Source organism: Lathamus discolor, chromosome 6 (assembly GCF_037157495.1).
Source record: "Lathamus discolor isolate bLatDis1 chromosome 6, bLatDis1.hap1, whole genome shotgun sequence".
Lineage (NCBI taxonomy): Eukaryota > Metazoa > Chordata > Aves > Psittaciformes > Psittacidae > Lathamus > Lathamus discolor.
In genome coordinates, this window is record NC_088889.1 from 74,162,146 (window position 1) to 74,178,854 (window position 16,709).

Below are 16,709 nucleotides of genomic sequence, written 5' to 3' on the forward strand. Positions count from 1 at the left end.
TCATGCTTGAATCGAGTTTCCCACAGCTTGAACAGTTGCATCAAACACTTCACCATGTGCTTTAGAGAGGCTTTTTATTTCAAATACACAGGACTGTTCAGGTCCTCCCCAAGCCTCCAGACACTGTAACCACATCCATGTGCCGGCCAGGATCACAGTACAAAGCTCCCTGCGAGGCGCTGGTGGGCTCTTAAAAAGCACTTGGAGGGTTTTGGCTGAGAAAAAGCAGGATTGCAATAGATAAGACAGCTGCAAGGAGAGAAAGTGCTGCTAAAATAATTAATGCCCATTTAGCTTCTAAGTGTAATTTATAGCTTGGAATGGATGTTGATGTCAGTAAAAGCCAGTGCACATGATTCCAGTTTCCCCTTCCAAGAGGGAAATAATTAGGTATAAGAATCATCACAAACAGGTTGCAAGTAATCATCAGTTTTAGTTCTTGAGATTAACTCCTTGAGTTGAGCAGGCTTACCACTTGGGCTCACCACTTCCCACCAGGAATCCCAAGCTGCAGTAAGTGTTACAGATTTAAGATGACGTGATGATGGCCTTTTCAAAATCTTTTAATTAAATTAGGATTATAAATTCTTAGTACAAGTTACTTTCCTCTTACTGAAAGGGAAGGGATACACCTGAACCTACCCAGCCCTGAAGAGCGATAGGAACAAGGCTGTGCCTGTAACTGCAGCTGACACCTCTGCAGACCTGCAGCGGCTGCGGTCACACAGGCTTTCCTCCCCTTGGGACAGACAGGATCACTCCTGCCCCCCACAGCAAGTGCAAGAGACCCAAAAACCGCCAGGAGGTGCCCTCAGTGCCTGTCACTTCAGTCTACAGCAGTTTTAAAAGCCCTTTTCCAACGTAAAAGATAGGAAACGGTCATCCACAAGGATTCACCAGGTGGCCACAGAGATGCTGCGCTGACTGGAGCAGCTCTGCTTTGGAGCCAGGCTGAGAGAGCTGGACTTGTTCAGCCTGGAGAAGAGAAGGCTCCGTAAGGGGAGACCTTAGAGCAGCTCCAGTGCCTAAAGGGGCTACAAGAAACCTGGAGAGGGGCTTTGGGCAAGGGGGAATGGCTTTAACCTGACAGAGAGGAGACTGAGATGAGCTCTTAGGCAGAAGCTCTTCCCTGTGAGGGTGCTGAGGCGCTGGCACAGGGTGCCCAGAGAAGCTGTGGCTGCCCCATCCCTGGCAGTGTTCAAGGCCAGGTTGGACACAGGGGCTTGGAGCAACCTGGTCTGGTGGAAGGTGTCCCTGCCCATGGCAGGGGGTTGCAGCTGGATGAGCTTTAAGGTCCCTTCCAACCCAAACCAGTCTGGGGTTCTGTAAGAACTCAGTACTGCAGTCCAGCCTTGTGGCCCTCTCCAGCACCTGTGTCTGCCTTGCCTTGTTCTGTTGGAACAGAATCCAGCAAATGCCAGGATGGGGAAAAGCTGCAGGAATTGCCAATAATAAAGGTTTCACCCATGGCTCTACTTAACTGTGACTGGTGCACAACACTGTGCCTACAGCCCCACATCATCACATATGAACCATGGCAACAGCTCTTCGAGGTAGATGTTGTGTTTTGCATATGGAATACTGGAAAGAGGGGAAAGTGCCTCAGTAAGCTGGAGCTCCATTTCATTACCTGAACCCAGCCTGAGCTCACTACCCTCATCAAGGAGCTGCTGCTGGGACACTGAACTTGTCCCCATCTCAACTCACAAGAGGTTGCTGTGAAGGAAAGAGCATGGTTTATTTTCTCATGTCCTTTTTTTTTGGGGGGGGGGGGGGGGGGAAGGGGGAAGGTGATTTAAAAGAATTTTGCTTCTCTTGTATGTGCCTATGGGCAAAGTCACATTTAAAAAGCAGAGCACTGCCACAACATCCAGGCTGGTGCCAGCCTTCTCCTGTTAGCATTCAGGAAGAAAGCAATCGCTACTGGATTACTGAAAGCGGTAGCCAAGTACACTGGTAGCCAGTTTTGCTTAAAATTGACAAAAAAGCCAGCACAAGCTGCCTCCTAAACAGACATGAGCTGGAATCTCTTGGACCAAAGGGTGATACTGCTGAGGAACAGGGATAAAAAGGAGGCTGCAATTTCTCTGGAGGCAGGAGGACAGAGGGCTCCCTGCAACCAACCCTTTGGTTCCTCCTGGCTCCTTCAGAGCCCTGGCCTCACTCCAGGTGCCCCACTGACAGGAGTTAAATACCCAAACCAGCTACTGGAGGGAGAACATGGCCATGTTTGAAGAGAACATGGTGGAGCACAGGCCATGTTTGACAGTAAAATAATAACCCAGTGCAATGAAGAGACTCCTAACCACAGCAAGCGAAGGGAAACTGGAATGTCACCACCATGGGACATAACCAGCTACACAAGAAGGTGAGATCCTGCATCAGCACAGGGAGGGTGAGGCTGGGTTTGCTCCTGGTGCTTTGGGAGTCCATTTGAAACTTTCTAGCGTCAAAATTAGTAACACGTAAAGGATTTGACACCAGGGATACACACATGTGCTTTTAGTTCCAGTACTCTTGATTTTCTAGAGCAAAGGTAGTGCTCTTGCCTCTGTCAGACTCCAATGATGCTGTAATGCCAGAACCAGAAGTTTCATTCATTTGGGAGAAACAATGAAGTCCATGGGAATACCCAGAGAACTCTGAACGCAGATTTTCCCTGTGGCCTGCATTAGTTACCTGTTCCACTCTTACAGTGTGAGATGCAAGATGGGAGAGCAATTGCCTTGCCTCCAACCCTGAAAACACCCAAACAGCTCGTATGAACAGAGAGTTCTTTGTCTCCCATTGTTCCAGATACCGGGGGTCCTTTCTTCTCCTGCAATGCCTGGTACTTCCAAAGTGGTCATTAAAAAAGGATTAGTAGGAACGTGTGTGTTTTCTTGGCCACACAGATTCCATCAGCCTTAAAAGCTTGGTGAGGGGGAAAGCAGCACCACGTCTTTGCCGAGGAAGATGCCAAGGGTGATGCACAGATGGCTGTGCCTGAGGAGGAATTGCACTTCCACCACCAGCCATGCTGCCAGTTTGTGCTGCTCCCCAGCTGGGGACTGGAAGCTTCTTCAGGTTAGGCCACATGTGACACAAGCTGCTTGGCTGGCATAGATCCAACCCCTGCAGGATCCAACAGTATTCCTGATCCTTCTGCAGGCAGCAGACCTGTCAGAGGTAACCTCCACAGTGGGGATGAGGTCTTCATGCAGCGCAGCTGGATCCAAAAGCAAACATCTGTCCACAGGTCCTGCCAGCTGCAGACATTGCCCAAGGGCAATGGAGTATGTGACACCTATTCTCATTTTGTTGCCACCGAGACAAGCACACAACTTCCCTACCCAACCTGATAACTGGATCACTGGTGCCTTTGTTGCACGTCTGGAATAATCAGTGGAGATGAGGGACAAAGGTGGTATTTTGGGTGTGTCAAAGATGCACAATCTTCTTCCAGCTCCTAACTCCATCTTCACTTTTCAATACTAAGAAACATCCCTGCAGAGTCCCCAGGCCTTGGAGTGTCACCCCCCCTTGCAGGAGACAGCAACACACAGTCATTACCCAAGTGCTGGGTATGATACAGCCCTTAACAGAGAGCATCCAGCGATCCTGAAGAGTAGAATCTCAGTAGAAATTGTTCTTGGGATTGAAGACAATCAGTTATGCCTTTCTACAACAAAGTTCATCCCATTAAAAAAGTGACTGGATTTAATAAATAGTCATTTCTGAAGTTACAAATAAGTTAAAAATTAATTTAGATAAGCTAGTATTTGAGTAAATACCTTTCAGTAAGAGCTTAAATACATACATGCCTTTTCTTAAAGTTTTCTCTTCAAGTTAACTTGTGTTTTAATAACGCAAGGTCTATAATACTGCCATAAAATTCTGTGCCTTCAGGAAATAAAATATTGCTTTTCTTAGCCCTTGATAATATGATTCACCTCATATGATAATATGAGATAGGTTGGATCTACTCATTATTGCTTATAAACCTGAGGAAAGAGGAACAGCAGTCTTTCAGAAAGATGCTGCTTGCTGGAGTCAGATTCCCTTCTCAAAACCCATTACGACTTGTGTCTCAGTGAGTTAAAAAAAAATCCAGCCCATTTCCTAGTAGCATCCTGTCAGATCAGAAGAGGTTTTAGGTTTGACCCTGGAACTGATTTTTGAAACATCCTCTCTGTATAAAGGAATTTCCAGTTTAAGTCCTTGCACTTGAAGTGCCACCCTGGGCACCCAGGAAACTCGATTCATTTTGCTACAGATGAATAGTCCTACAGAGCAAACAGATAAGGCAACATCAGTCTCCTCTACGTAGGAAAAGGACTGACTGGAAAGAGCCCTTTCAAGTTGAGTAACAGGTTCATGAAAACAGACATTCATCCAAAACCCATTTGTGAAAAGGACTACCAAGAAGTAGACATCTGATATAAAAATTTCTAAGTCTGCCATATGAATGCTAAGGTTTGATGCTCACAGCAGCTCCCAGAAGCCTCTCTGTGTCCAAATGGCTGTTCCCTGTGGTCAGGCAAACGACTGCCTCCATGCTCAGCCTCTGGAGGCTCTTTGGTTTGGTGCACAGAGCAGCTCTAGGGGGCCAGGAGGCCCTGGGTGACTCTTCCTTACTGCTGCAGCCTCAGCCCTGCTATCTAGAAAGATGGGAGCTGCTCTGGGACTGGCTGGACGACGTGGTGACTCCACTCAGCTGGGAAAAGCCACTGTTGCAAGATTCCAGACTTGACATGGATCCCCTGGGATGGAACAACACAGATTTGTTAGTGAGGCAGCTATTAATGAAGAACTCTACACATCTGATACATCAACTTGCACTCTGTAACACTTGCAAAGGTATTTTATATTTTGTCCCATCGTTTTCAACTAAGAATTTCCATGTCATAGCAACAAATTAATTTGCCAGAGACATCCATTTTCCATGTTACACATACTACACCTCATCTCCTGCAGTTATTCTGGGAGCAGGATGGAGCTGGAGCTGCTGTGGAGCTGCATTCACTGCCCCTGAGCAGAAAGGAACGCTCAGGAGCACTCCAAATGCTCAGTGATGCAGCTGTCACTGCTAACCAAGGAACTCCAGCCTGCTAAGCATGAGACTCTCAACTTCAGCATGTCCAGCCATGGGCTTCAGCTCTTTCTGACCAAGCGGACAGGGCTCACTGTAGCTGTGACTGCCTACTCTTCCCATCATACTTTATGTAGGCCAAGTGACAAGTAACAGGTTTGAATGACTGGAGTGAGGAGTTTGCTGCTCCTCCAACTCCACAGGATCTAGGCCAGGTCACATTCTCAAGGCCACCACCTGCAAATCTGTTCTGCTTCCTCCATCTCCTAGTAAAAGGTCAAGTACTTACAAAGAATTTAAATTACTGGGCAATTGGAAAAGTACTTTTAGCATTAGAAGAAGCCAGGCAAATCCTGCCTGGGTTGTTGCATTCACCTATTCACCACTGAGCTTTCTCAAGTGCCAAATTAACTATGTGTGAAATAACCCAGCTGGTATTTGATAAGTTACCCCAAAAGTAACTCTTCATAATTGTCCTAAGATAAAGACACCTCAGTCTAAACTCTCCCCCCTTCTTCAGGTAGCTGTCAGCAAGAACTGAAGCACAGATTCTACTGTGAACATACAGCCAAGAGGTCTCTCATTACCTAGAGCACTAAAGGAGATTCTCTGTGCAAAATGCCACTAAGTTTGCTCCCATCTACCTTATCATCAGTGAAATCAATGACCTCCACAGGGTGTGCATATCAATGTTTAACTTGCACTCAGTTCTCTCCTTTGGCTTCTCTATTGCAAGTCACGCAATAGAACCCCCCAGTACATCTCCTACCTGAAGTCCTTAGACGCAAGCACCTCGTAGTAGTATATGAGCTTGCACTTGTGACTGGAAACTTGCAGAGAGGCAAGAACATCATCCACCCGAGGGAGGCTGGTGGCAGCACAGGGGGGAGGGCCATGCATCTTCCACTGGAGAATATAAAAGCCAGGCCAGCGAGTGACATGAGATCCCTGGGAGAGAAAACGTGCCATCAAATGACTATCACGTGCCTTAAGAAATAGCTGAATTTAGCAAAATCAAAAGCAGCTAGTGGAGCTGCCTACTTTGGGGAGCACACATCATGGCACATCTCTAAGGCTAGTGACAAATGTTATATTCAATTAGTTTATCCTGGATTATGGAGTCTCTTTCCAATCACTCACTCTAAATTAGGGCTGCAATAGCAGCCACTTTCATGGGGAATACAGAGAACAATGACCACAAAAACTATTGCTAAGCACGGCACAATTTGCCTTGCCATCAATTCCTTCTCCTTCCCACCATGGCACCTTAGATCCATGCCAGGACCCAAAGACATCTGACCTGAATGCTCTCTCCTTCCCGGCAAACCAGTGGAGATTCCACATGGCTGTAATCCACCCCAAGGACCCATGTCTTGTCAATCAGCTGCATATTGTCCCCAGCAGCAGAGGTACTTGGTAACGTGGCTTCTTTGTGACTTGTTTCAGGAGCTCGTTTGGAGTGGAAGAGGCTGAACACCACATCTCCCTTCAGGATGTCAAAGTCCCACGTGATGACGGATTCCCCTTCTAGAATCTCCACAACTATCTAAGAAGGGAACAAAACAAGCCCATTGTAGAAAGTCAGATTCTAAGGGGACAGCCACTCTGCAAACATGGTTTTCTCCACCATCCTTCAGTTAAGGCATTGGCCTAGATTCCTAAGGAGGATACAAACCCATTCTCATCACCAGACTTCTGCCACAGTACATTTATCAGGTGTTTTTACCCCATCTCTCCTCTGTATCAAAATTTCTTGTAAATAATTTACTAGCTCTAGGAAAACCTCAGCAGAACTGCAGCAAAGCATTCCAGACAGCAAAGAGCACTCCAAAAGGCACTGCTGTTTGAGGAATCAAGCACGCCAAGTCAGTTACTCACTATCAGTGGAGCTGGTGGACTGCTTTGACACTCAAGTGCTGCTCTTTTGGACATTGTCCTCATGGGGATCATCAGAAAACATTCCCAGTACTTACCTTCTTAAATCACCACTACTGCTGTCCCAGCTACACCACTGAGAATGGAAACTGTACTATCAAAGAAGGCAAACTGAGTGAGCTTTATTTCCCCAGTGTTCTGTATCTTACAGAAGATGAAGCCACAGTAGAAGTAAAAGACGCTGTTCCTCAAATTGCTGTTCTTCACTTCCACACTCCTGCAAGTTAGTTAGCTGGCATTAGCCTTCCCAGGAAAGGCATGCTGCTGAACCATCTTTGGGAGCACTTGATTGTTCTAGTCAGCCTTTAACAGAAGCAACACACCTGCAACATCCCCTCCCTGCAGCTTTGTGAAGTTCTGGTTTGTACCTCATGTGGAGCTCCTTTGAGGACACTTGCAGAGTGATAGATTGTTTCTGTCCATAACCGGATGTGATCCGAGTTCTCTGACTCATCTTCTGTTTGATAAAGTGACTTGGGAACAAGGCCACCTTCTGGGACAGTACACTGGAAAAGTCAGACAAATATGAGGGTTTAAACTAATCTAATGGCAAAGTATCAAGACACCTGTACCACAGACCCTCACTGCCTGTCAGACAGAGGCTGACACCCTCAGCTGGTGTAAGATTCCACAGTGAAGCTAATTACTTGAACTATAATAGTTTATCTAAACTCCACATAGACCTAACCTCAAACCCTCTTTCTCCAAGGCAACATCACCACTTCAGGGTGAAGTCTGTGCAGAAGTTAACTTCACTGTGCTCAGAGCAGAAGTACCCCCCCCACAACGGAGGTTTAGCCATCTTTCAGAAGGGAATGGAAGAAGGCCAGGGCATTGAGGAGGAGGGAATGGAGGATGCTTGCAGATTCCACCTGCACAATAGGAAGGAAAGCTCACCATACAGTCTCCTCCCAGGAAGTCTGGGATCACATCTTTGTCCACATAATCGACCAGCCCTCCTGGACCCTGATAGTTATTCCCACTATAAATGAGGAACTTCTGTCTTGTGTTCTCATTGATAAAGGGACTAACCTGAAATAGAAAGTGGATAGAAGACATCATTGTCACCAAGTGAAGTTAGAGACAATGTTTATGTCATCTTACATGGATGCTTTAGGCTCTGGACTGGAAGGCCTCTGCAGCAGGAATACAGACCAGCAGACCACTTCCCCAGAGAAAGGGTAACAAAATGGCAAGTGTACAGTATCATCATCTCACAACAGGTTTGACCTCATGTAAAATAAGCTTGCAGTCACCACATCACATCTAAACCTCACAAGAAATTTAACAACCATGTTTTCACATTGCCAGAACAGCCATCAGGCACCAGGCAGAACCACATGTTTTATTACTCTTCAATGTCCTCCAGCATGAGATTAAAAACAAACCCCATTTGTCTTCTCCCATTAATATAAAACCTCACCAACTTTGGGTTACCATGGGCATGCATGAGGAGCTGCAGTTTATCTTAGACATCCTGCCCTGGTGGACGACAACCACTGGAACCAAATGAGCTACAGGCATGTTATGGCTTACTCTGTAGTGATGCTGGGGCCCCTTCAGGAGTTAAGCCACAAGATCCTTGGAAGCCTTTCCCTCCCTAACCTTTCAAACTTCAGCTATCTGTACATGCACAGGATCCTGCAGTCCAGATTTCACCCACCAAAGTCCAGAGCACAGGAAAAACCCTGGGTGCTCGCACTATCAACAGTCTTCCCAGAGTCTCAGGGTAGTTGTCCTCCACAACCTCAATTATCCGAAGCAGGGCCTTAACTCCAGGCCGCCAGAGATGCCGCATATTCAATCCTTCCAAGTCCACCAGACATGTCCAGGACCTAAAAGAACACATGGAAAGAGACCTGTCAGAACTTCATTGCACAGTGGCTGCTCAGCTGATGAGCCATAGACTATTTCAGTAACACTGCAGCCTGTACTGAATCTAGTGAATCCACCAAGGGAATGCAGCATTGCAATGAAAAGCAGATCTCCACTCAGGCAGAGACAGCCTGAATCTGGCTGAGCTTTCAGGTAAAACAGACACCCAAGCCCAAAGGCAAGAACATATGGTGTCAGTGTGGAAGAAGATGAAGGCATCCAGGCCTATTCCTAAAAATAATTCAAAAAGTATATTTTAAGTGAAGGTGGAAACCAGCAGTTTCCTGTATAAAAAAAAAGAATTTCAAGGATCTGGATTAAAATCACCAATATTAGATTAAATTAATCTGAAATGGGGCATGAAAAGACATAAGGAAGGATCAATACTTGCTTTCATATGAAGCTGTAGAATTTATCAGCATTTAAGTCCACTACGTACAGCACCCAAAGCCCAGGAACAGCCCAGAACATGGACCCACTGCCATCTATCTGCAGCTTAATCCTGAGGACATTATCTAAAACCTTCACACAGAAGGTTTTTTCTCAACATGTCAGTTCAAACTCTGTAAGGATACAAGAAAATTAACTGTACTAACGTGATGGGGCGGCCAAAGATGTTGGTGTTTTCCTCACACCTCTTTTGTCCTTCCTCATTAATTGACAGAACCTGAAACGAAAGCCAGTACAGAGTGGGGTTAACCTCAGTATGAGTGAGAAACCAGGACAGGCAGGAGATCTTATTTCAAAAATCAGATCCTAGAAGCACATCAGCCTGAGAACTTGCAGTGTACAAAACAGAATGAAAGTTTGCATTAAAAAAGGCTTCTGTACTGAAAAGTTGAGCTGATCATACAAGGTACAGATACTGAAAATTTAAGATGAAGTAGAAGAATCTCAAGACCAAATGTTATTAGCTGAGCTACATGAGAGGGCCATGGAAAGCTTACAGTGAACTGCAGGTTATCGGAAAGCCTCTTTCTGGCCAATCTGTACCATTACAAAAGCTTCACTTCTGTCTCTGCAGGAAGACAGAGCAGCTGTGCCATGCCACGTCACTAAGCCAACTTAGAGTTGCCAGCCACACAACACAGGAACTGTGTCAGGTGGGTAGACTGCTGCGGCTCTATAACATGCTAAACAGCCCAAGGGAGATGGCAGTACTTTGGGTGAGAAAGAAAAATACAACTCACATGTCGCAACAATGATTCCTCTCCCAAAGCTTTCACCAAACCTTTTGTGTCCATCTGGCCAAGACGAAGGATGTAGAGTGGTCGTCCATCTTAAAACAAACAAACAAACAAAGAAGATTAGAGAGGGCCACATGAAATCACAGAATCCCAGACTGGTTTGGGCTGGAAGGGACCTTAAAGCTCATCCAGTTCCAAGCCCCTGCCACAGGCAGGGACACCTTCCACCAGACCAGGTTGCTCCAAGCCCTGTCCAACCTGGCCTTGAACACTGCCAGGGATGAGGCAGCCACAGCTCCTCCGGGCACCCTGTGCCAGCACCTCAGCACCCTCACAGGGAAGAACTTCTGCCTTATACCTAACCTGAACATCCCTGTTTCAGTTTAAATCCCTTGTCCTATCACTACAGTCCCTGATGAAGAGTCCCTCCCCAGCATCCCTATAGGTCCCCTTCAGATACTGGAAGGCTACTATGAGGTCTCCACGCAGCCTTCTCTTCTCCAGGCTGAAAAGCCCGAACTTTCTCAGCCTGTCTTCATACAGGAGGTGCTCCAGACCCTGATCATCCTCCTGTCCTCCTCTGGACTTGCTCCAGCAGCTCCATGTCCTTCTTATGTTGAAGACACCAGAACTGCACACAGTGCTGCAAGTAGGGCCTCACAAGAGCACAGCAGAGGGTCAAGATAACCTCCATTGACCTGCTGGTCACACTGTTTTTGATATATGAAATATTTCAAAAGGATAAAAATCACATCCAAAGGCAGCCTTATCAAACTGATGCTGCTTTGGACTCACTCTAGTCTGCCTTATCTGTGCAGAGAAAATAAAGTTACAGCAAAACAGAGTGGCTATTTACATGTGAGTGGCTTTGTTAGTGTTTAAATTGTCAATACTCACAAGGTCCTATAACCAATCCATGCTCTAATGCAAGGGGCAGCTTCTCACCTTTGTCCTGGTAATGCCACCCTCCAGTGTAGTATTCATCCAGGAGGGCTGGAGGCCTCCAGGACTGGAGGATGTAATCCACCTGGTACTGCTTGCGCCAAGACAGCGACTGGCAGAGCATTTCTCGAGCCTTGTCGATGTTGAAGTCCCGTGCCCGCAGGAACCGAAGGATATGTTCATCTTTAGGGATCTGAGAGAAGAGAAAGTCCAAGATCAAGACTGCTACATTACCTGTACCACTATTCCATAATGCCCACAGAGAAGCATGTACCAATTTTTTAGCCTCTTAAAATGAAGATAAATAAACTTACATTCCTTCTGCCTCCCTCCTCACCTAATCCAGCTGAATGCAGCAGATGGTGCTAGGAGCACAAAGCAGGGACTGATTCACAGCCTGCGAGAAGCCTTTCACTGATCCCAAAGCCCCAGCAAACTGAGCTTGCTGAAGTTTCCCTCAGGTAGCTGCCCCGAAAGGACAAAGAAAATACTGTATGAAAGCAAGAGCTGCAAGCTGACTGCCCACAGGGGAAAATCAAAGGATAGAAAGCATCCATAGGTAGCATGTTACCTGAGCTTAAGCACTATTTGGAGAGAGATCATGAAACCATAGTGTTTGAGTGATTACCCCCTACACCAATTCCAGCTCTCATGAAGATCCCCCTTCTGCTTTGCTTTGCTGCTGACAATCCCTCCCTGGTGTTGTCTCAATAGGAAAGCATTAGAGTTCTTTCACAAGCTTCCCTGCCCCATCGCATCATACTAACTCCTGCCAAAACAAACATACTGATCAGAACTAGAGCAAGTAGTTATTGTAGTCTGGTCAAATCTCTTATCATTCATCCCAACACCTTCTATCAATAATTCTAGCAGCACAAAAGCTTTCCCAAATCAGGTCTGTAGAATGGCTTATTCCAACCTTCTCAATCTCACATGTTCCTTCTTAGATGGAAATAAAAATCAAAGATTTGCCAGTAATACTAAGCATCAGGAACTAATAATAAACCTGACAGATTCCACAGCAGGGCTAAATTTGACCAAAAGCCTGTCAAGCTGCAAACCCAAATGGATTCTAGCTGCATATACGGCTCTGCTTTTTCTCCTCACCCCAGCTCCCCCACCAGAAGTGTTTGGCCTCATCTGCTACATCAAGCTTCCACTAAAAATTCAAGTTCCGGCAAGCAGGGATAGCCTCCTCTGGAGTGTCTGTACTGACTGAGCATGACCTAAGCAATCTGAGCCCTGCTGTAGGATAAATAAAAGCTCATGTTTGGGAGTCAAAGCTCTTTTGTTTGTTCACTGACATGCTCACAACAATAGAGAGCTGGGGAGAAAGCAGAGCCATCACCTATGTCAGGCTGGGAGCAACCCCAGTATCACAACCTGGTATGAAACTGCAAGAGATATTAAGAATTGATTCCACCTAAACAAAGAGGTAGGGTTCAGGCAGCCTAAAGCAAAGCCTAGAAGCACCTGAAGAAATAGGAGATTAACAATGTTCAGCATACTGCAATGCTGCAAACACTGCATTTATCTCTCATGGAAAGTTGAGGGCAGCCATCCCAAATAAGACCTCTAAGGTATTTATAAGAATACCACCAAAGTTTTCTGCATCAGAGCAAGGGTAAAAGCGGCAGAACTCTCATCAGCTGATTTAAGTTTGTGTTTCCGCTGCTCAGAGGAAGCTGTTACTCCCCAGACAACAGACAAACCCCACAAACATCTACAACAGCCCCCAGATCTCCTGTAAGACCCAGGAGATGGAATGGCTCTTTCGGTATGTTTCAAGCCTATCTAGTCCATAGCCTCAGATAAGAGGCAAATTTAGCACTTCTGTTTAGATCAAAGGCAGGGACCTCCAGGGGCTACTCCATAGCGTAGTCTCTTATCTTTATCCAAAGCAGTAACTCCCATATGAAGTTTTAATCTCAGCCTCGTTGTCTCTTTACTAGTGAAACTACATGTACTCTTCCGCATAGTGTAAAGCCACTGATTACTAGCTGTAAGTATCTGCAATTTTAACACCATCTGATGATTGTTTCTTCAACTACTCAGATTTTTAAAGCAATGATAAATCTGGTCCTAAAGGATATCTTCTTTGGAGGGAATAGAGACTGGATAGTACAATAGGATAAACAGAAAAAAAACAAGAATAAAAAGGAACATCACCACTTCTCTATGAGGGTGCTGAGGCGCTGGCACAGGGTGCCCAGAGAAGCTGTGGCTGCCCCATCCCTGGCAGTGTTCAAGGCCAGGTTGGACAGGGCTTGGAGCAACCTGGTCTAGTGGAAGGTGTCCCTGCCCATGGCATGGGTTTGGAACTGGATGAGCTTTAAGGTCCCTTCCAAACAAAACCAGTCTGGGATTCTATGATTTTCCAAGAAACAGAAGATCTACAAATATTTTTTGTTAGAGGAGTAAGGACAGCCTTGCTTCAAATTAAGAGAGCAGATTCTCACAGCAAGGTAACAGCCTCTCCAGAGAAAACAACTCATGTAGGGCAAGTTCCCAATTTTCTATTATACTGACAAGCAATCAAAATCCATTTAATTCCTTACCCCTACCCCCTCACAGAAAAACCCCAACCATTTAAATTGTGCTTCTTCCACCTGAAACCAGGATCCTTGGATATCCCATGCATGGATAAAGTCTCACCATCTTACTCTCATCTAGGGCTCATTTTCAGCTGGTTACCCAATAGCTGAGACATCTCCTACCACACAGAAGTCCACACTGTTTACTGGACAGGTCACTATCAACTTGAAAAGCCTTGCACCCCATATTTTGTAACATAATTATGCCTGGGCATTGATCCTTACCCTTTGCTTTATGTCTGCTTGTTGTCAAACACCTTTTATCTGACAGGAGGTTGATCATGGGAGACAGATCACAACCAATATTTAATAGAGCCCATTTCATCAGTGAAGCTGTTATGAGCAGCGCACACGCACTGTTACCTGGTTAGTTGGGAGGCCAGTCCCAGCTGTTTACTCAGAGGCAGAGAATCATAGTGATATGATAGGAGCTTGCAGATAGGTGTTCAGACAGCCCTTCAGTCCTTTTTTCTATTGAGGGTGCATATATTCCTGTAGGCTCTACCTGCATCTAGCAGCCAGCATACTTTTGGACATGGTCTGAGTTATATAACGTGCTGTTGATGCTACTCTGGACCAGTGGCCTTGGACAGATTTGGCAGATGCTTGGTGTTCTCAATTTATCAGCTCACAGATTCAACAGTGTCGGTACTCTCTGGAGCCTGTCAGCTTCTGGGAGACTTTCACACATTACCTCAACACCTTCTGCTCTTCTCTTCAGCCTGTGGTTTTCTGGTAACTGTTTCTCCATCCACATGCATAGGTACTAGCACCCCCCCACACACACACACTCTCTCACAGAAGGGGACTTCAAGTTCAGTAACAAAACTATAGCACTAAATCTGTTACATTTTACTTCTACATAGACAATTAGTTTTTCCAAGAAGAAACAAGGATTTTATAAGTCATGTTTAAGCTCTTATACCTCCCCTTATACTCAGATGAGACATGCCCTCTTCTCAGCTCTCAAAGACACAGAAAGGCACATAGGAAGCACAGCAGCCTCTTTTGGAAAGGACAGTTAAAAGAAAAAGGCAAAACCAAAGCCTGTGACTGCAGAATACCTCCTAACTCATTCTGTATGGCTGACAGAGCAGTTACCTTCTAAGGCAGGAAGCTATTACTATTGCAACCTTATCTAGCTGTACTCTGTTTTCAAGGAGGGTCACTTGCTCCAACAATGTTTCTCCTGGTTTCCCCTCCTTGTAAAGCAACATTCCACTGTTCACCTATTCAGCTCACCCAGTTACTGTCTTTTGCTATCCTTGGTCCTTCCGTCCCACTCAATCTCTCTCCATCAGGAAACCTCAAGTTAGATCATCCTTGAGGAATTCAAACTGCTCTAGATTTTTTCTTTTCTCATCCACATACCAGTTACCTCTTGGCCTGATCTAGACACTCCAACCAGGAGGTGCCCAAGCAGCTGCTGAAGCAGAGCTGTATTTCAGCAGAGGAGGGATACATCTAGCCCATAGCACCTCTGCTGCTTTTTAGAGAAATGCGTTTCTATCTCTACTAGCTGGCCAACTCCAGCTGTACTTGCCCACACCTAGTGCCCTCAGCTCCTCTATTTTATAGGCTTACACAACATACAAGGTGAGACCGTCTCTACTTCTCACATACTGAAACAGTCCTGAGCAAGCAGTCTGTGCAGTCAAGCCCCAGCCAATGCCTACTCTAAACCCACAGCAAAACCTCTGGGCTTGGGGACCTTCCCCCACAGAGCACTGAACCAAGCAACACAGGTCTGATACCACCAGATCCCACCGCAAGGTCACACAGGCTTTTTGCTGCTCCTGGCCTTTCACCCAACCCTGCCAACACAGCCAAGTCTCAGCACACAAATAGCCCATGAGCCTGGATTTTATTGGACGGTTGAAGGCACATGAGGTACAAGAACCTTGCGTTGAGGCTTGCACAGCGTGCTCCCTGCCTCATCTACCCACCTTGCCTTTGTGCGTCTCTTGCAGCCACTGGCGCAGGCGGATCAAGCAGCTTTCCTGCATTGGGGTCAGCTGGCCCAGATAGCGCTCAATGTAATCAGCATCCAGCTTGTCAGCTGGAGGGAATAAAAGAGAACAGTTCAGAGGAGACCTGGCATAGTCAGAAAGGAGATTTCTACACAGCAGGTTACTTAAGATTTACACTGGAAGAGCTCAGAAGCCCTCATTTTTGATGCCAAAGGGAAGTGAGGGATATTCTCACAGTGATTAGGGCACGACAACACAAACAACATGTAAGAATCACTCCTCCTGTCTTCTAGAATGCTAATATTTCATTCAACCCTGAACTGCTCCAGCAGAAACTTAAGAAATATGAGCTCTGGCACCCATCTCCAACACCTGGGCACTTAAATCCCCCAATGCCCTACAGATCCCATGCAAAATTCACATGACAAGAAGCTAAAAACCAGCTGGCTGAGAATTGAAACATCTTTCTACTTATAGGCACCAGAAAAGGACAACAACGCTACCATAACACTACCATTTCTGGCAGCACGGGAGATTTTAAGGCGTGAGGAGAAACCCTGTGTGGACCAGCAGCTCAAGTTCCCTCTAGATCAAAGACAAAGGAGAAGGGGTGTGAGACTGCCAGCATTCAGAGACAGAAACAGATGTGCCATCCAAAGCTTGGATGTGCAGATGCCAGCAAGAAGAATGTGGTACCCAAAGGGAAGCAAAGCACAGGCCAATAGCTGTGCTGGAGGTAAGAAGGCACATGAGAAGGAGGGCTGGGAGACCCACCTCTGAGCTAGCTCTTCATCAACACTTTCAGCAAGTACCATTAACTACAGAATAAGGCCTGGACATCCGCAGAATATGCTGGTACTGACTGATAATACAGAAATTATAGTGTAGAAGTGCTATGCCACCACTGAATCCCACCGAGCTAGCAAACAGGGGAGCAGTCCCAGGGAAGCTGATCACTTCCTAAACGTGAATATAAGCAAATAAATAACAGCTACTCTCCTCTTCTGCTAGATGGAATTTGCCATTCTTCGAGTCACAGAATGGTTTGGGTTGGAAAGGACCTTAAGATCATTCAGTTCATACTCCTTGCCATGGGAAGGGACACATCACACCAGACCATGTCACCCAAGGCTCT

The 16,709-nt window shown here is 46.1% G+C and overlaps 1 protein-coding gene across 3 annotated transcripts in view; it reads right to left on the reverse strand.

Annotated features, from left to right (window-relative positions):
• Positions 1-55: 55 nt before the first annotated feature.
• The window catches only part of SEC14L5 (SEC14 like lipid binding 5), a 40,979-nt gene continuing 24,325 nt past the window's right edge, over positions 56-16,709 (reverse strand). For all 3 annotated transcript variants that reach the window (XM_065683668.1, XM_065683669.1, XM_065683667.1), the window contains 10 exons: positions 15,551-15,663; positions 11,014-11,203; positions 10,072-10,160; positions 9,478-9,548; positions 8,670-8,841; positions 7,904-8,038; positions 7,375-7,512; positions 6,372-6,617; positions 5,841-6,019; positions 56-4,742 (listed from right to left, as the gene is read on the reverse strand). In XM_065683668.1, the coding sequence (XP_065539740.1) occupies positions 4,637-4,742; positions 5,841-6,019; positions 6,372-6,617; positions 7,375-7,512; positions 7,904-8,038; positions 8,670-8,841; positions 9,478-9,548; positions 10,072-10,160; positions 11,014-11,203; positions 15,551-15,663 (1,439 nt within the window). In that variant the 3' untranslated portion in view covers positions 56-4,636. The remainder of the gene's footprint in view (positions 4,743-5,840; positions 6,020-6,371; positions 6,618-7,374; positions 7,513-7,903; positions 8,039-8,669; positions 8,842-9,477; positions 9,549-10,071; positions 10,161-11,013; positions 11,204-15,550; positions 15,664-16,709) is intronic.